This window comes from Pempheris klunzingeri, chromosome 4 (assembly GCF_042242105.1).
Source record: "Pempheris klunzingeri isolate RE-2024b chromosome 4, fPemKlu1.hap1, whole genome shotgun sequence".
NCBI classification, from domain to species: Eukaryota; Metazoa; Chordata; class Actinopteri; order Acropomatiformes; family Pempheridae; genus Pempheris; species Pempheris klunzingeri.
The window spans coordinates 198,970-219,581 of record NC_092015.1 but is presented as its reverse complement, the minus strand read 5'-3'; the positions used below and the strand labels follow the sequence as shown (position 1 = coordinate 219,581).

Sequence of the window (20,612 nt, the reverse complement as noted above, 5' to 3'; positions counted from 1 at the left end):
CTACTGATAGTCCTACCAACAGTTCCAGTACTACCGACGGTACTACTGATAGTCCTACCGACAGTCCTACCAACAGTCCCAGTACGACCGACAGTACTGCCGACGGTTCTACTGATAGTCCTACCGACAGTCCTACCAACAGTTCCAGTACTACCGACGGTACTACTGACTATCCTATTGTCGGTACTACTGACTGTCCTATCGACGGTACTACTGACTGTCCTATCGACGGTACTACTGATAGTCCTACCAACAGTACTACCGGCAGTCCAACCGACAGTACTACCGGCAGTCCAACCAACAGTCCAACCGACGGTGCTACCGACAGTCCTACCAACGGTACTACCAACAGTCCCAGTACTACCAACAGTACTACTGACAGTACTACAGACAATCCTACCAACAGTACTACCGACAATCCTTCCAACAGTACTATCGACGGTACTACCGACAGTCCAACCGACAGTACTACCTGCAGTTCTACTCTAACACCACACTGACATACCCGCCTGATGTATCGTTAATCCCAGTCCCAAGATTGTGCTCATAAATACTATTTGATCGTAGTATTAATACTGCTCTGGCTATAGTACTACAGGTAACAGCACAGGTACAGACTGTTGCTTCACCTGATGAGGCTCCTGAACACAGACCTGCTGCCGGGGGGGCTCCATCCACACTGAAACCGAACACCGAGTGTGTGTGTGAAACCGGTCCTGGCTGCAGCGGAGCATTACTGGTCACTGAGTGGTTTCACACAAACCAACTAACCAAATGGTAACTGAAGCTGATTGGACAGTCTGAGGTCAGGTGTGGCTGGGTGACCTGTGACAGTCAGTGCTGCCGTCAGTACTTTCTGGGAGATGTTGCGGTGTGACTGGGGGTCGTGTGTGGATGCGTGGCCAGTTTGGTGGAGCTCTGAGGTGGTTAAAGGCTGTTTGCGCTGCTTGAGCAGAGAAAAACGGTAAATGTGTCCTTTAAAAAGATGCCTGCTCCAGCAGGGGGCGCTGTGGGCGGAGCCACTGGGGGCGTACTGTGTCTGTATGTTGGTGAGGATGGAGGCTGTTCAACGTTCTGAGAACAGGCAGAGAGACAGACACAGACAGGTGAGGCAGGCAGGCAGACAGAATGACACACAGACCGACAGACAGACAGGTGTACTCACTGTGTCCTGTCCTGTTTGCAGCCTGCAGAGGAAACAGTTTCCTGTTACATATCGACATCAATACATCGGTTTGTGTTAAATGTGTCTCAGGTAAAACTTCCCTCCTGTTCTGCAGGTCAGACACCTGAAGCAGGATCTGCTGTAGCTCCGCCTCCATCTGCACACACACACACACACACACACACACACACACACACTGAGGTCAGTGGTGGACCTGGAGGGACTCTGTTCACACCTGCTGTTTGTTCTGATGTCACCTATGGAAGCACATGGAACGTTTACAGTGCGACCAGAACTGAACCAGAACTAGAGCAAGACCAGAACCAGTCCTGAACCAAACCATAACAAAACCAGAACTAACCCGGAACCAGACCGGAACTAAACCAGAACCAAAGCAGGACCAGACCAGAACCAAACCGGAACTAACCCAGAACCAAATTACAACTAAACCGGAAACACAAACCAGAACTAAACTAGAACCAAAGCAGAACTGAACCAGAACCAAACCAGAACCAGACCAGAACCGAAGCATAACTAAAGCGGAACCAGACCAGAACAAAACTAGAACCAGGCTGGAACTAAACCAGAACCACACCAGAACCAAATTACAACTAAACTGGAACCAAACCAATCTAAACCAGAACCAGACCGGAACTAAACCAGAACTAAACCAAAACTAAAGAAGAACCAGACCAGAACCAGACCCAAACCGGAACTAAACCAAAACCAAACCAGAACTAACCCAGAACCAAACCAATCTAAACTGGAACTAAACCAGAACCAAACCAGAACTGAACTAGAGGTGTGACCTGGTCCTATGTCTCACCTCGTGCTCTGAGCTCATGTTTCTGCAGTTTGATCTGAAGTTTCCTGACAAAAGAAAAGAAAACTTGTTATAGTTAGAACGGGTTAAAGTTATAAAGGGTTATAGTTATTACAGGTTAAAGATGTAACAGGTTATAGTTCTAGTTATGACTCTGGTTTAAATCCCTTTCACACACAGCAGCTGAACTGGATCCAGTCTGACCTGGGTCTGTCTGTCTGTCTGTCTGTGGGTGGGTCAGTCGGTCGTCTTCAGACAGAATCGTGGTCACTAACTGACTTGTCGAAGTTAAACCTTAACTTACTGATCAGAGTCATTAAAGGACGCACAGACCGTTTAACAAGTGATGATGATGATGAAGAAGCTTCTTCATCCACTGAACAGCAAACAGGAAGAGAAACAGCAGAGTGCTTACCTGCTGCCACCAGAGCCAAGATACACCTGAGGACTGCCTGCACACACACACTGCCTCCACACACACACTGCCTCCACACACACACTGCCTCCACACACACACTGCCTCCACACACACACTGCCTCCACACACACACTGCCTCCACATACACACTGCCTCCACACACACACTGCCTGCACACACACACACACACTGCCTGCACACACACACTGCCTGCACACACACACTGCCTCCACATACACACTGCCTCCACACACACACTGCCTCCACATACACACTGCCTCCACACACACACACTGCCTCCACACACACACACACACACTGCCTGCACACACTGCCTCCACACATACACACTGCCTCCACATACACACTGCCTCCACACATACACACTGCCTCCACACACACACACTGCCTGCACACACTGCCTCCACACACACACACTGCCTGCACACACTGCCTCCACACATCCACACACACACACACACACACACTGCCTGCACACACTGCCTCCACACATACACACTGCCTCCATACACACACACTGCCTCCACACACACACTGCCTCCACACACACACTGCCTGCACACACACACTGCCTCCACACACACACTGCCTCCACACACACACTGCCTGCACACACACACTGCCTCCACACACACACACACTGCCTCCACACACTGCCTCCACACACACACACTGCCTCCACACACACACACACACACTGCCTGCACACACTGCCTCCACACATACACACTGCCTCCACATACACACTGCCTCCACACATACACACTGCCTCCACACACACACACTGCCTGCACACACTGCCTCCACACACACACACTGCCTGCACACACACACACACTGCCTCCACACACACACACTGCCTCCACACATCCACACACATACACACTGCCTCCATACACACACACTGCCTCCACACACACACTGCCTGCACACACACACTGCCTCCACACACACACTGCCTCCACACACACACTGCCTGCACACACACACTGCCTCCACACACACACACTGCCTGCACACACACACTGCCTCCACACACTTCCTGCACACACACACACACACACACACGCTGCCTGCACACACACACTGCCCACACACACACACACACACACACTGTCTCCACACACTTCCTGCACACACACACTGTCTCCACACACACACACACTGTCTCCACACACACACACACACACTGTCTCCACACACACACACACACACACACACACACTGTCTCCACACACACACACACTGTCTCCACACACTTCCTGCACACACACACTGTCTCCACACACACACACACACACACTGTCTCCACACACTTCCTGCACACAAACACTATCTCCACACACACACACACACACTGTCTCCACACACTTCCTGCACACACACACTGTCTCCACACACACACACACACACTGTCTCCACACACACACACACACACACACACTGTCTCCACACACTTCCTGCACACACACACTGTCTCCACACACACACACACACACTGTCTCCACACACACACACACACACACACACTGTCTCCACACATTTCCTGCACACACACACTGTCTCCACACACACACACACACACACACACACACACTGTCTCCACACACTTCCTGCACACAAACACTATCTCCACACACACACACACACACACTATCTCCACACACACACACACACACACACACACTGTCTCCACACACACACACACACACACAGTGCTGAGGAGCATTGTGGAGACAGTTCGTGTGTTGAGTCTTTGAGGGAGCAATCAATCAATCGACTAATCAAAGATCTCAAACAACTCTGTGACACGAAGAGAAAACAGTTTGATCATCAAATCAGAAATCACTTCTTTTTATTGTTTCTCAAACAAAAATGGATTTTATTGACTTTAATACTTAATCTTCCTTCAACACCAAAATCAATAAATCAGTATCAGTAAATCAGTATCAATAAATCAGTATCAGTGAATCAGTATCAATAAATCAGTATCAGTAAATCAGTATCAATAAATCAGTATCAGTGAATCAGTATCAATAAATCAGTATCAATAAATCAGTATCAGTAAATCAGTATCACATCAGTATCAGTGAATCGGTGTAACCATAGTAACAGGTGCTGGTGTGGCGTCACAGGTGAGCCCCCCTGAAAAGGTGTGTGGGGACGAACCAGCAGCAGGATGAAATCCTGGACTTTAATTGGCCGTCGGCTGAACAGGAAGTGCAGCATTAAACACACGATGGGGACAACACGACACCACCCCCCCCCGGGCCCCCCGGGGCCTCGCCGCCACGCCGGATTGTTTGAGTCGCTGCCGTCTGTCAACACGTCCGGGTCCAAAGCTCCTAATGAGACGGCCGCACGGTGTCGGTATCACTGCGGGGGGGGGCACTGAAGAAAGGCCCCCCTCCTCCAGGGTCCAGAACTGAAGACCAGACACGGCGCGGCGCCGTGGGGGGGGGGGGGCAGCCTCAGGCCAGACCAGAGCCAGACGATCACCTGGTCAGGTTCTCTGACATGTTAGCATGTTAGCATGAACAGGTGTGAGTGAGTTTGTGGTAAATAATCAACATCTAACATCAGCACACGTTGATTAGCATCAGATGAGAGGCATCCCCCCACATCCAGGCTAACATCCAGGCTAACATCCAGGCTAACATCCAGGCTAACAATCGACTGATTATTACTCAGTGATTATTGACTACGTGGATGTTTGCTGGTTTTAGTTCACAGTAAAACGTGAAGTGAGAAATGTTTGTCTCTATTCTACGGACTAAACCTTTAACTGGTGAATCAGACTTCTGGACAGATGAAGTTCTTGGACCCTTTCAGCTCTACAGGCTAACTGCGTGCTAATTACAGGCTAATTACAGGCTAACTGAATGCTAACTACAGGCTAACTGAATGCTAATTACAGGCTAACTGAATGCTAATTACAGGCTAACTGAATGCTAACTACAGGTTAACTGCAGGCTAACTGCATGCTAATTACAGGCTAACTACAGGCTAACTGAATGCTAACTACAGGTTAACTACAGGCTAACTGAATGCTAACTACAGGTTAACTGCAGGCTAATTACAGGCTAACTACAGGCTAACTGAATGCTAACTACAGGTTAACTACAGGCTAACTGAATGCTAATTACAGGCTAACTGAATGCTAACTACAGGTTAACTGCAGGCTAACTGCATGCTAATTACAGGCTAACTACAGGTTAACTGCAGGCTAACTGCATGCTAATTACAGGCTAACTACAGGCTAACTGAATGCTAACTACAGGTTAACTGCGTGCTAACTACAGGTTAACTGCGTGCTAACTACAGGCTAACTGCGTGCTAACTATAGGCTAACTGAATGCTAACTACAGTTTAACTGCGTGCTAACTACAGGCTAACTGAATGCTAACTACAGTTTAACTGCGTGCTAACTACAGGCTAACTGAATGCTAACTACAGGTTAACTGCGTGCTAACTACAGGCTAACTGAATGCTAACTACAGGCTAACTGCGTGCTAACTACATGCTAACGTCCAGTGGGTCGTTCAGGGAGGGATGTCCTCGGCTCCCGTCAGTACATGAGGTCAGCGCCCCCCCCGCTCAGGTCCGACTCTTTGGTCTCCTGGAAGGGGAACTGGACCCCCGTCAGGCGGATCAGCAGGAAATTGAGTCCATGGAGGAGGAAGATGAGGAAGAAGAGCCAGAAGCAGCGGTCGTAGCGCTCACTGTACGTCTGGAAGACGAAGGTCGTCTCGTTGAAGTTGGCGATGCGTTCGGACAGATGATGAAGTTTGACCTCTGATGCGAAGAGGATCATCACCAGACAGCTGCACAGACCTGCAGGACACACGGGACGGCGTTAGGTCACAGAAAACACTGATTGGTCGGCAGAGACTGTGCTAACATGCTGTTAGAAATGCTATGCTATTAGCATTGCTATGTAAGTCTGCATGAAAATATGACAAGCTTCCTGATGGTTGTCATGGTAACCGAGTTCAGCCTGATCTAAATCAGTCAAGGTGATAGCCAGTGTGCAGTTACAGTTCATCAGGGGACCATGAACGTCTGAACTAAAGCAGCACTTGTACTAGTGGTGGTATCAGCAGTACTACTCTGCAGTATCAGTACAGCAGTGACAGGTGATGACGATGATGATGTTACTCACAGCAGATGAAGGTCCACAGGTAAAGTCCCATGGGGCCTTGCAGTGTCTCGTACGGTCGTCCGAAGGCGTTGAAGAAGAAGAAGCCGGTGGCCACGGAGGAGAAGACGTTCACAACGCCACAGAAGACGATGACGGCGACGTGGAGGCCTGCTGGGACGGCACTCAGGAGGTCTGGGAAGACTGGGGAACACACGGGGGGGTACATGGAGTCAACCTGCTGAGTGTAGTACTGGGTCCTCTGTGTCCTCATCCTGGTGTGTGAGTGACTGGTAGGTAGTAAAAGTGTTGGAACTGGTCCAGTAGATCACCTCAGCCAGCAGACACCAAACGGGCTGCAATGGCTGCAACGTGATCCTTTGGGACAACTGCACCTGATCACAGTAGGTCCACTAAAAGAGCTTGTTTGATCCACTGACAGGCTCAGAGTGTTATTCTAAGTGTGTGACAGCATCATGGAAAGGATCCCTACAGAGAGAGACCTGGAAGATCCTTTTGGTTTAACCACAAACAGCACACACACCAGACTACATTCACTAAAACAGGGATTTTAGAGCTGCTGCCTCCATCAGTCAGTGTGTCTGTTTCTGTCAGTGTCAGGACAGATGTTGACCTCCTGAGTGCCGTCCCAGCAGGCCTCCAGGCAGATGGACCAGACCTGGTGGACCTGGATCAGGCCCCCATGTGCCCCCGATGCTCCAGTTCTGATGCAGCCTGAACAGAGCTGCTCTGTTTGTGCTCATCAGTGGACAGAGAGCTCGTTAGTGCTGCTCAGCTGAGCTCGTTAACAGGGAGACAGGCAGGAGGACAGACAGACCAGCAGGAGGACAGGCAGACGGGCAGGAGGACAGACAGACCAGCAGGAGGACAGGCAGACGGGCAGGAGGACAGGCAGACCAGCAGGAGGACAGACAGACCAGCAGGAGGACAGGCAGACCAGCAGGAGGACAGACAGACCAGCAGGAGGACAGGCAGACGGGCAGGAGGACAGACAGACCAGCAGGAGGACAGGCAGACGGGCAGGAGGACAGGCAGACGGGCAGGAGGACAGGCAGACCAGCAGGAGGACAGACAGACCAGCAGGAGGACAGGCAGACGGGCAGGAGGACAGGCAGACCAGCAGGAGGACAGACAGGAGGACAGACAGGAGGACAGACAGGCAGGCAGGAGGACAGACAGGAGGACAGACAGACAGGTGTTAACCAGCAGTACTACAGGTAGTGCAGCAGAGTGATCTGTCTGAGGTTACTGATCGTCTTCATTGATCGGTCATGTGATCACCTCCCCAGGATCGATGGCTCTGATTGATTTGTGACCTTCAGTTATCGATCACGTTTCTGAGCTTCGGTGGAGCTCGTGAAGTCAAAGTGCTTCGTTATTCACAGCTCATGAATAATTAATGAGTTGCTCGTCTGCAGCTCTGACACGCTCCTGACGTCACCCAGGTGAAGTTACCTGGGGGACCGGGACCGTGGCCGGATCAGTACTCACATGAGAACCGGGACGGCCTCCTCCCCAGGCCGCACTGCTTCACCCTGAGGCCGTGGAACAGCCCGTAGCTCAGCTCCCCCAGGAACTTGTCCAGCTCGGCCCCGGTGGCGTTGACCAGCTCGGCCCCGGTCCGGCACAGCACGGTCCCGCGGAGCCAGCAGGGCAGGCCGGTGGCCACGGCGGCCGTCAGGGCGCAGCAGAGGCCGAGCAGCCCGGACACCGAGAAGAGGAGCTGCTTCTGTCGGCTCGGCATGGCGGCACGGAGGGGGGAGGAGGACCAGAGGACGGCATCACCCCCGGGCCCCCCGGAACACTCCTGCACTTCCTCCACCCGCAGAGCACAGCAGATACACACCGGGCCACAGACCCCAGACCCGGAACTCAGACCCGGACCTCACGCGGACTCAGCGACGCTTCGGTGGTTTCAGGTCACCATGGCAACAAGGGGTCATATTTCGGGGGGGGGGGGGGGGGGGGGTACCGCCCCCCAGCGGTGATCCTTTCAAAATAAAACACAGGGAGCAACCGGCAGTACTTCGATAAATGTAGTAACAGTACATGCATTCCAGCCGGGGGGGGGGGGGGTAAAGTGTGTGTGTGTGTGTGTGTGTGTGTGTGGGGGGGGGGGGGGGGGGGGGTACTTCAAACTGTACCTCGGTACTTCTCCTGCTGTAAAGTTTTTATACTTTTACTGCAGTATTTGTACTGTAGTATTTTTACACCACGCCCCCCATCCCCCCTGGACTTGACGTGATGACGTAGCGCCGGTCAGCACGTCACGCGCGGAGAGGAGGAGGAGGAGGAGGAGAAGGTCCAGAGATCCGAGCAGAGAGCAGCGGAGCAGCATGAGGTGAGGAGGACTGGGGAGGACTGAGGAGGACTGAGGAGGACTCAGGAGGACTGAGGAGGACTGGGGAGGACTGAGGAGGACTGGGGAGGACTGGGGAGGACTGGGGAGGACTGGGGAGGACTGAGGAGGACTGAGGAGGACTCAGGAGGACTGAGGAGGACTGGGGAGGACTGGGGAGGACTGAGGAGGACTGGGGAGGACTGAGGAGGACTCGGGAGGACTGAGGAGGACTGGGGAGGACTGGGGAGGACTGAGGAGGACTGAGGAGGACTGAGGAGGACTGGGGAGGACTGAGGAGGACTGAGGAGGACTGGGGAGGACTGAGGAGGACTGGGGAGGAGGTGAGGAGGACTGGGGAGGAGGTGAGGAGGACTGGGGAGGACTGAGGAAGACCGGGGAGGACCGAGGAGGACCGGGGAGGACCGAGGAGGACCGAGGACGACTCGGGAGGACTGAGGAGGACCGAGGAGGACTCAGGAGGACTGGGGAGGACTGGGGAGGACTGAGGAGGACTCAGGAGGACTCAGGAGGAGGTGAGGAGGACTGAGGAGGACTGGGGAGGACTGAGGAGGACTTGGGAGGACTGAGGAGGACTCGGGAGGACTGAGGAGGACTCAGGAGGACTCAGGAGGAGGTGAGGAGGACTGAGGAGGACTGGGGAGGACTGAGGAGGACTTGGGAGGACTGAGGAGGACTCGGGAGGACTGAGGAGGACTCAGGAGGACTGGATGGTGCTATATAAATACATTTGCCTTGTCTGTGTTCTCTGAGGTAAAATGAGTGTTTTTGTCAATGGAGTCTGGTGTGTTAGCTGATACAACAACTGTTTCTGTTTCCTGTGTCCTCCTCCAGTCTCTTCCTCTTCCTCCTCTTCCTCCCTCCTTTCTTCCACAACGCTCAGCTGACGTCATCATCAATCGATCAATCAGTCAATCAATCTGAGATGTACGGCAGCCTGCAGTCTCCAAATTTCCCGGAGCCGTATCCTCGGGAGACGCAGCTGCGCTGGAACATCAGCGTGCCCGCCGGCTTCAGGGTCAAACTCTACTTCAGCCACTTTGACCTGGAGCCGTCCTACCTGTGCGAGTACGACTACGTCAAGGTGAGACCGCACAGCATCATGGGTACATTCTCCTTCATGCAGCTGCTTCTCAAAGTCCAGATGTCATTTACAGAAACACTCTTTTACTACGCTCCGTAACACTCACGGGAATCTCGCAGAGAACGCCTCTGCTGACAGGACGCCATGGACATGAACTGGCTGGGGGTCATGTTGGGGGGTGACACGGAGGTGAGGGGTCCCCGAAGTGTCCCTGTCAAGTCGGCATTTTGCTGACTGACTTGTAGTTTCTGTGGTGACCGGGGGCTGTGGCGTGCTGTGTTGCAGGTGGAGGCGGAGGGCGAGGTGCTGGCGTTGTTCTGTGGTCGGGAGCAGACAGACACGGAGGCGGTGCCGGCTCAGCGGGTCATCACATCCCCCCAGAACGCCCTGAGTGTCGCCTTCGCCTCCGACTTCTCCAACGAAGAGCGATTCTCCGGCTTCAGGGCGCATTACAGCGCAGAGGGTGAGGACGCTCAGAGCAGCTGAAGTGTCCCAGAGCTGGTCACTGGCGGTCACTGGCGGTTACTGGCGGTTACTGACGGTTACTGACGGTCACTGGCGGTTACTGACGGTTACTGACGGTCACTGGCGGTCACTGGCGGTCACTGACGGTTACTGACGGTCACCGGCGGTCACTGGCGGTCAGTGACGGTCACCGGCGGTCACCGACGGTTACCGACGGTCACTGGCGGTCACTGGCGGTCACTGGCGGTCACTGGCGGTCACTGACGGTTACTGACGGTCACTGGCGGTCACTGGCGGTCAGTGACGGTCACTGGCGGTCACTGACGGTTACTGACGGTCACCGGCGGTCACTGGCGGTCAGTGACGGTCACTGGCGGTCACTGACGGTTACTGACGGTCACCGGCGGTCACTGGCGGTCAGTGACGGTCACTGGCGGTCACTGACGGTTACTGACGGTCACCCGCGGTCACTGGCGGTCAGTGACGGTCACTGGCGGTCACCGACGGTTACCGACGGCTACTGATCGTTCAAAGTGATACTGATGATGTGAGGACGTCTAAAGGTCCCACGTCAGACTGTAACAGCAGACCGTCCTCTGGTTCTGCCCCCTGTCAGTCAACAGCTATGGTCTGGTCCCGACAGGCCGGTCTGGTCCCGACAGGCCGGTCTGCTTCCAAAGCGAAAGCTGTGTTTCCAGAACAGAAACATGTTGACCGATAAGAGAGGACATGAACCTCTGACCCACAGACCCCCCAGCTCATGGAGGCTCCGACAGGACGGGGGCTGCAGCTGAGGCGTTTGTGTGGTTACAGCCCTTCCTCACGTCCCCGTAGCAGCTCTGAGACACCACAGTCAGACGAGCCCCCCCCCCAAGGTGTGCTACTCTGTCTGGGGGGAGCAGACCCCCCCCCACTCTGCCTCTATTTTGGTGGTTGTTTTTATCTTCGTCCTCTTCCTCTGTCCGTCCCTCCAGACGTGGACGAGTGCAGCGAGCACGCTGATGAAGATCTGCTCTGCGATCACTTCTGTCACAACTACATCGGAGGATACTACTGCTCCTGTCGCTATGGTTACCTGCTGCACTCCAACAACCGCACCTGCAGAGGTGAGACTGCATCATCACCATCATCACCATCATCACATCCCACATCCACCTTCACCTCACCACATGGACCAGGGCTGAGGTTCGGTTCGGTGATGGCTGGTTTAATGTTCAGCCTGTGATTAGGGTAAGGGTTAGGGTAAGGGTTAGATGATGATGAGATCCCTGACATGTGACCCACACCAGCCGTGTTGAGGTGGATGTTGTTTGCTGTGACTTCAGACTGCGTGTCGGAGCTTTTCAGACATAAGCAGCTTAAACGTGTTTCTGTGTGAACGCCTTCACAGCAGATCTGAATTCCAGCAGCCTGATCCTGATTAGTCTGCGGCACCAACGCCGCCACGCCGACAACACAGAGGCGGCGGTGTTTGTTTGTTGGCGGTAAAGCATGAAGCTGGAAAAGTCTGCTGGGACAGAGCTCAGGCAGGACGGCTGTTTGGACTCCGACCTCCAGCTGACTGATAACAGCCACTGATTGGAGGAAAATATTTACATGTTCAACATGTTTCAGTGTGGAGGAGGAACACACACACACAGAGTCCGTATCTTCACCTCTGATCCACCACAGTGAGGAATCGACAAACAGAACTCAGGATAAAGGTCATTCTGCTGCTCCATGTGGTACCAGCCTGTATGAAGAAGCGTCCTCTGATTGGTCGGTATCAGTCTGTATAAAGAAGCGTCCTCTGATTGGTCGGTATCAGTCTGTGTAAAGAAGCGTCCTCTGATTGGTCGGTATCAGTCTGTGTAAAGAAGCGTCCTCTGATTGGTCGGTATCAGTCTATAAAGAAGCGTCCTCTGATTGGTCGGTATCAGTGTATAAAGAAGCGTCCTCTGATTGGTCGGTATCAGTCTGTATAAAGAAGCGTCCTCTGATTGGTCGGTATCAGTCTATAAAGAAGCGTCCTCTGATTGGTCGGTATCAGTCTATAAAGAAGCGTCCTCTGATTGGTCGGTATCAGTCTGTATAAAGAAGCGTCCTCTGATTGGTCGGTATCAGTCTATAAAGAAGCGTCCTCTGATTGGTCGGTATCAGTGTATAAAGAAGCGTCCTCTGATTGGTCGGTATCAGTCTGTATAAAGAAGCGTCCTCTGATTGGTCGGTATCAGTCTATAAAGAAGCGTCCTCTGATTGGTCGGTATCAGTCTGTAAAGAAGCGTCCTCTGATTGGTCGGTATCAGTCTGTAAAGAAGCGTCCTCTGATTGGTCGGTATCAGTCTGTAAAGAAGCGTCCTCTGATTGGTCGGTATCAGTCTGTATAAAGAAGCGTCCTCTGATTGGTCGGTATCAGTCTATAAAGAAGCGTCCTCTGATTGGTCGGTATCAGTCTATAAAGAAGCGTCCTCTGATTGGTCGGTATCAGTCTGTAAAGAAGCGTCCTCTGATTGGTCGGTATCAGTCTGTATAAAGAAGCGTCCTCTGATTGGTCGGTATCAGTCTATAAAGAAGCGTCCTCTGATTGGTCGGTATCAGTCTGTAAAGAAGCGTCCTCTGATTGGTCGGTATCAGTCTGTGTAAAGAAGCGTCCTCTGATTGGTCGGTATCAGTGTATAAAGAAGCGTCCTCTGATTGGTCGGTATCAGTGTATAAAGAAGCGTCCTCTGATTGGTCGGTATCAGTCTGTATAAAGAAGCGTCCTCTGATTGGTCGGTATCAGTCTATAAAGAAGCGTCCTCTGATTGGTCGGTATCAGTCTGTAAAGAAGCGTCCTCTGATTGGTCGGTATCAGTCTGTAAAGAAGCGTCCTCTGATTGGTCGGTATCAGTCTGTATAAAGAAGCGTCCTCTGATTGGTCGGTATCAGTCTATAAAGAAGCGTCCTCTGATTGGTCGGTATCAGTCTATAAAGAAGCGTCCTCTGATTGGTCGGTATCAGTCTGTAAAGAAGCGTCCTCTGATTGGTCGGTATCAGTCTGTATAAAGAAGCGTCCTCTGATTGGTCGGTATCAGTCTATAAAGAAGCGTCCTCTGATTGGTCGGTATCAGTCTGTAAAGAAGCGTCCTCTGATTGGTCGGTATCAGTCTGTATAAAGAAGCGTCCTCTGATTGGTCGGTATCAGTCTGTAAAGAAGCGTCCTCTGATTGGTCGGTATCAGTCTGTATAAAGAAGCGTCCTCTGATTGGTCGGTATCAGTCTATAAAGAAGCGTCCTCTGATTGGTCGGTATCAGTCTATAAAGAAGCGTCCTCTGATTGGTCGGTATCAGTCTATAAAGAAGCGTCCTCTGATTGGTCGGTATCAGTCTATAAAGAAGCGTCCTCTGATTGGTCAGTATCAGTCTATAAAGAAGCGTCCTCTGATTGGTCGGTATCAGTCTGTATAAAGAAGCGTCCTCTGATTGGTCGGTATCAGTCTGTGTAAAGAAGCGTCCTCTGATTGGTCGGTATCAGTCTGTGTAAAGAAGCGTCCTCTGATTGGTCGGTATCAGTCTGTAAAGAAGCGTCCTCTGATTGGTCGGTATCAGTCTGTATAAAGAAGCGTCCTCTGATTGGTCGGTATCAGTCTATAAAGAAGCGTCCTCTGATTGGTCGGTATCAGTCTGTATAAAGAAGCGTCCTCTGATTGGTCGGTATCAGTCTGTGTAAAGAAGCGTCCTCTGATTGGTCGGTATCAGTCTGTGTAAAGAAGCGTCCTCTGATTGGTCGGTATCAGTCTGTATAAAGAAGCGTCCTCTGATTGGTCGGTATCAGTCTGTAAAGAAGCGTCCTCTGATTGGTCGGTATCAGTCTGTGTAAAGAAGCGTCCTCTGATTGGTCGGTATCAGTCTGTAAAGAAGCGTCCTCAGTGAAGCTGGTGCTTCACTGTGCTTCAGAGCTGTGTGTGTGTGTGTGTGTGTGTGTGTGTTCAGTGGAGTGCAGTGACGATGCGTTCAGGGAACGCTCTGGCGTTCTGAGCAGCGTGGACTTCCCATCTCCGTACCCAAAGAGCTCAGAGTGTTCATACCGGATCGAGGTGGAGCCAGGATTCAGGCTCCGCCTCCAGTTTGACCCCCGCTTCGACGTGGAGGACCACCCCGACATCACCTGCCCCTATGACCACGTCAGGGTCAGCACACACACACACACACCTGTGAAGAGACCCGTACACACCTGTCCTATACGAGTAGATGAATAACCTGTGTGTGTGTGTGTGTGTCAGATCAGGGCAGGCAGCACTGACTTCGGTCCGTTCTGCGGCGTTCGGTCTCCAGGTGAGATTCAGACCGACAGCAACGTCGTCACTGTTGGTTTCCACAGCGACGACTCAGGAGAGAACCTGGGTTGGAGGATCACATACACATCTGTGGGTACGTACACACTGCACACTACACACTACACACCTGACAGCAAGTTGTGTGTGTTACCTGAGGCTTTTATTTTGTCCTGGCAGGAAGTCAGTGTCCGGTACCTGAGGCTCCACCCCATGTGGTGCTGAACCCCGTCCAATCAGAATACTCCTTCAAAGACCACATCCTGTTCACCTGTGAGCCGGGACACGGACTGCTGCAGGTACCGGTACTTCCTGTACTTCACTGGTTACTTCAGTCTGTCCATGTCCCACTTTATACCTGTGTACTTTTACTACTGGTACTGCTCACCCAGGATTTAATGAAGGACCTGTAATGTAGTATTTCTATGTGATAGCAGTGGTACTCATACTTCAGTAAAGAGTCGGTCTGTGCTGCTGGTTCTGGTCCGTGCTGAGTCCTGTGGTTGTGTCTCTGGTCCAGGGGGGGCGGTACCTGGACCAGTACCAGGTGGACTGTCGGGCTGACGGCTCGTGGAGCGGCCGTCCTCCTCAGTGTCAGAGTGAGAAAACCGATTCCTGCTGCATGAACACTCACATAAGTGCTAACTTCCTCCTAGCACTGTGCTAACATTGTTAGCCCACTGCTAACTTCCTCCTAGCACTGTGCTAACATTGTTAGCCCACTGCTAACTTCCTCCTAGCACTGTGCTAACATTGTTAGCCCACTGCTAACTTCCTCCAAGCACTGTGCTAACATTGTTAGCCCACTGCTAACTTCCTCCAAGCACTGTGCTAACATTGTTAGCCCACTGCTAACTTCCTCCTAGCACTGTGCTAACATTGTTAGCCCACTGCTAACTTCCTCCTAGCACTGTGCTAACATTGTTAGCCCACTGCTAACTTCCTCCAAGCACTGTGCTAACATTGTTAGCCCACTGCTAACTTCCTCCTAGCACTGTGTTAACTTCCTGTTGAATGTGGATCATTTATCCTCACAGACTTCTCTTTCACAATAAGAGTCTGTAGAAAAAAGTCATTTTAGGCTCAACAGCTTCATGTGACGGACGCCATTGCTGTAGTTGTGTAGTTTGGCCTCTATGTCAGACTGGCTTCAGAGCCTGGAGACCTTCCTGGGGGGTCGGGCCGCCTTGATCGTGGTGCTGCTACTCTCTCATTCTTTGGCTCACCTGAGACACCTGGTGGTCAGGTAAACGTATTACAGTCCAGCCTGAGGCTCAGTGTGAGACATAAACATCAGTTTACAGACAAACTGCTAAAAACACAGAGCAACAAGGAAAGAGAGAACTATTATGTTCATACAGGAAGGAGGACATGAAGAAAGATGAAACAGCATGAAGGAGCGTGAACAGCAGCGAGGAGGATTTAGAGCTGGCTGTTGAGATGGTGTGTATCACACTATAAATATTTGTCGTGCAGGTTATTGACTGTGACCGACGTTGAAGGATGACTTTGGTATTGAATTTTGTCTATTTTTACCAGCCGTTATATCGCTCTCTGCAAACACACCAGACTCCATTCACAAAAACAGGGATTTTAGCTCACAGGACACAGCTGGTCAACTAGTTAGTTTGTGTTACTGGTTAATCTGGTCCGAGCCAACCCTTCAAAACACCAAAGTCTCACAGTAATTAACTAACTAAACTCTCCCTCCTGCTTCTCTGTCTCTGTAGAAACAGACTCGCGGAGGAGGAGGCGGTCTCGGCCCAGTGTCTTAACCAATCACAGTCGAGATTAGTCAGGGATTCTGATTGGCTGATAGACAAACTGGAGGATGAGTTCACTCAGCAGTTTGATGTTAAGTTTTTCAATATTTTCTAATAAACCGAATGAAACCAGAATCTGTGTCTTGTGTTTCTGTGAAATCACCTGTGAGCAAGAAGCAGGAGCCAAACACAGGACCAATCAGAGAGCAGATAGTCCAACCACCTGTAGTCATGTGACCACCGGGGGTCATGTGATCACCAGATGAAGAGTAGAGAACATGAAACATGTCACGTCTGACTGAGGTTACTAACGTCCCCATCACATGACTCAAACTGATGACATCAGCTCTAACACCTGGCCAGGTACTCATTACAGCTGATTGGTCTGCTCTCTGACACACTGACAGCTGATTGGTCTGCTCTCTGACACACTGACAGCTGATTGGTCTGCTCTCTGACACACTGACAGCTGATTGATCTGCTCTCTGACACACTGACAGCTGATTGGTCTGCTCTCTGACACACTGACAGCTGATTGGTCTGCTCTCTGACACACTGACAGCTGATTGGTCTGCTCTCTGACACACTGACAGCTGATTGATCTGCTCTCTGTCACAGTGGTGGATTGTGGGAGTCCGAAGGTGGTCGCCATGGCTGACGTGGTGTTTGGTAGTCATGACAACAGCACCCTGTTTGGATCAACAGTTCACTACGTCTGCAGGGGGGGTGGCGTCCAGCCCAGCAGTAACAGTAAGAGTAGTACTGCAGTACTGCTGTTAGGGAGTGGTATTTATACTTCATATTTTAGTTTAAATCAGTTACTCACAGTATTAAATAAGTTAAGTACTGCTAGTACACAGTAAAGTACTGCTAGTACACAGTGAAATACTGTGCTCTACAGTAAAAGTACTGTGAGTACACAATAAAATACTGTGCTCTACAGTAAAAGTACTGTGAGTACACAGTAAAATACTGTGCTCTACAGTAAAAGTACTGCGAGTACACAGTAAAATACTGCTAGTACACAATAAAATACTGTGCTCTACAGTAAAGTAGAAGTACCTTAGTACTTACTGACAGTAAGAGTAATTGTACTCGGTTACTTTCCACCACTGACGTCTGCAGTGTGTGTGTGTGTGTGTGTGTGTGTGTGTGTGTGTGTGTGCTTGTGTGTGTGTGTGTGTGTGTGTGTGTGTGTCTGTGTGTGTGTGTGTGTGCTTGTGTGTGTGTGTGTGTGCGTGTGTGTGTCTGTGTGTGTGTGCGTGTGTGTGCTTGTGTGTGTGCTTGTGTGTGTGTGTGCGTGTGTGTGCTTGTGTGTGTGTCTGTGTGCGTGTGTGTGTGTGTGCTTGTGTGTGTGTGTGTGTGTGTCTGTGTGTGTGTGTGTGTGTGTGCTTGTGTGTGTGTGTGTGTGTGTCTGTGTGTGTGTGTGTGTGCTTGTGTGTGTGTGTGTGTGTGTGTGTGTGTCTGTGTGTGTGTGTGTGTGCTTGTGTGTGTGTGTGTGTGCGTGTGTGTGTCTGTGTGTGTGTGCGTGTGTGTGCTTGTGTGTGTGCTTGTGTGTGTGTGTGCGTGTGTGTGCTTGTGTGTGTGTCTGTGTGCGTGTGTGTGTGCTTGTGTGTGTGTCTGTGTGCGTGTGTGTGTGCTTGTGTGTGTGTGTGTGTGTGTGTTTGTGTGTGTGTGTGTGTGTGTGCGTGTGTGTGTGTGTGTGTGTGTGTGTGTGTGTGTGTAGGTTCCTATCGCTGTGGACCGACTGGAGTCTGGATCAGCACTGAGTCAGGCAGCAGACTGCCGAGCTGCGTCCCAGGTACAGGTGAGCTTCTGTCAGAGGGAGCTGCTAAATCCAGTCTGGTGTCAACACAGTACACGCAGTACTACATGTAGTACTACATGTAGTAGTACTTGTAGTAGTACTTGTAGTACTTGTAGTAGTACATGTAGTAATAACGACAGTGTCTGTCCCCCCCCCCCTCCCCCATGCCTCTGTGCAGCCTGTGGTCGGCCCGCCCGCGCTCTCCCCCGTCAGGTGAAGCGGATCGTGGGCGGTCGTGGCGCCGAGCCCGGCCTCTTCCCCTGGCAGGTGCTGCTCAGCGTGGAGGACCGGTCCCGGGTCCCAGAGGACCGCTGGTTCGGGTCCGGGGCCCTGCTGTCCGAGTCCTGGGTCCTCACAGCCGCCCACGTGCTGAGGTCCCAGAGGAGGGACGCCAGCGTCGTCCCCGTGGCCCCCGAGCACGTCAAGGTCTGAGGTCCCTGAACCACCACTAACATTCTCACTGCAGTAACACGGTCCTGATCCAGACCTGGTCCTGGTTTAGACCTGGTCCTGGTCTATGAGGTCTGTGAGTTAATTAGTTAAAGAATGAGGTTAATGGTGCTCGTTGTGTTGTGATGGTTTCACAAAAGACCAGTCTAACTAGTGTAACCAGTGTAACCAGTGTAACCAGTATAACCAGTGTAACCAGTCTAACTAGTGTAACCAGAGTAACCAGTCTGTGTCCTCCAGGTCTTCCTCGGTCTCCATGACGCCGGGGACCGGCGTTCAGCCACTAACCGATCGGTGGACCTGGTCGTCCTCCATCCCGACTTCCAGCCTGACAACTACGACAACGACGTGGCGCTGCTGAGGCTGACGGAGGGGGTGGAGTTCAACCAGCTGGTCAGGCCGGTCTGCCTGCCCCCCCCCCATAGAGAGGTACCACTACTGTCTGTCTGCCCTCCCCCCCGTCTCTCTGGGACATGTGTGAGTGGGGGGGGCATGTCAGCTGACCTTTGACCTGTGTGTCTTTTATAGGACGGCCCCCCCACTCCCCCCCCCCACTCTCTGGGCGTGGTCGCCGGCTGGGGGATCTCCAGTATCACCGCGTCCTCGCCGGGCGCCGCCCCCTCACCGTCCTCTGAGGCGGGGGGGGCGTCTGACGTGCTGCAGTACGTGAAGCTGCCGGTGGTGCCTCAGGCCGAGTGCCAGGCGAGCTACGCCGCGCGCTCCGCCGCCTACAACATCACCGACAACATGTTCTGCGCCGGCTTCTTCCAGGGGGGGCGGGACACCTGCCTGGGGGACAGCGGGGGGGCGTTCGTGATGGAGGACGCGGTGAGCTGGCGGTGGGTGGCGTTTGGACTGGTGTCGTGGGGGGGCCCGGAGGAGTGCGGTAGTCAGAGGGTGTACGGCGTCTACACCCGACTGCCCAAATACGTGGAGTGGATCCAGGAGGAGGTCGGCGCCGCCCCCTGGTGGTGAGACGGACCCCCCCCCCTCCCATGGACACGCTCCACACCTGTAACAGTGGAGCCCCCCCCCCGATTCACTGTAAACACATGGACGGAATGACGGCCTGACACCAACCTGCTCACAGGACACAGACCCAGTCCTGGTCCAGACTAAGTCCTGGTCCAGTCCCCTGACAGTGTTGCAAAGCAAATATTTGCCTCATGTCACTCGCGGCAGTAAACACTGACAGTGCTGGAGCTAATGCTTGTGCTAACAGGAGCTAATGTTTGTGCTAACAGGAGCTACTGTTTGTGCTAACAGGAGCTAATGTTTGTGCTAACTGGATCTAATGCTTGTGTTAACAGGGGCTAATGTTTGTGCTAACTGGGACAAATGCTTGAGCTAACAGGGGCTAATGCTTGTGCTAACTGGATCTAATGCTTGTGTTAACAGGGGCTAATGTTTGTGCTAACTGGGACTAATGCTTGAGCTAACAGGGGCTAATGCTTGTGCTAACTGGATCTAATGCTTGTGTTAACAGGGGCTACTGTTTGTGCTAACTGGGGCTAATGCTAGTGCTAACAGGAGCTACTGTTTGTGCTAACTGGATCTAATGCTTGTGTTAACAGGAGCTACTGTTTGTGCTAACAGGAGCTACTGTTTGTGCTAACTGGATCTAATGCTTGTGTTAACAGGGGCTAATGTTTGTGCTAACTGGGACTAATGCTTGAGCTAACAGGGGCTAATGCTTGTGCTAACTGGATCTGATGCTTGTGTTAACAGGGGCTACTGTTTGTGCTAACGGGCTAATGCTTGTGCTAACAGGAGCTACTGTTTGTGCTAACTGGGGCTAATGCTTGA

The 20,612-nt window shown here is 52.1% G+C and overlaps 2 protein-coding genes across 2 annotated transcripts; one reads left to right on the top strand and one right to left on the bottom strand.

The window, feature by feature from the left end:
- Positions 1-5,976: 5,976 nt before the first annotated feature.
- On the bottom strand, positions 5,977-8,330 carry clrn1 (clarin 1). The gene is made up of 3 exons (XM_070829757.1): positions 8,078-8,330; positions 6,590-6,769; positions 5,977-6,261 (listed from the first exon to the last, which is right to left on the bottom strand). The coding sequence occupies exons 1-3, from the start codon at positions 8,328-8,330 to the stop codon at positions 5,996-5,998; spliced, it is 699 nt and encodes a 232-aa protein (XP_070685858.1). The 3' UTR covers positions 5,977-5,995.
- Positions 8,331-9,870: 1,540 nt separating this feature from the next.
- Positions 9,871-19,781, top strand: masp1 (MBL associated serine protease 1). Its single transcript, XM_070829755.1, has 12 exons — positions 9,871-10,029; positions 10,315-10,492; positions 11,469-11,600; positions 14,446-14,642; positions 14,736-14,883; positions 14,967-15,085; positions 15,307-15,385; positions 17,168-17,299; positions 18,276-18,350; positions 18,535-18,782; positions 19,047-19,235; positions 19,335-19,781. The coding sequence occupies exons 1-12, from the start codon at positions 9,871-9,873 to the stop codon at positions 19,779-19,781; spliced, it is 2,103 nt and encodes a 700-aa protein (XP_070685856.1).
- Positions 19,782-20,612: the final 831 nt, after the last annotated feature.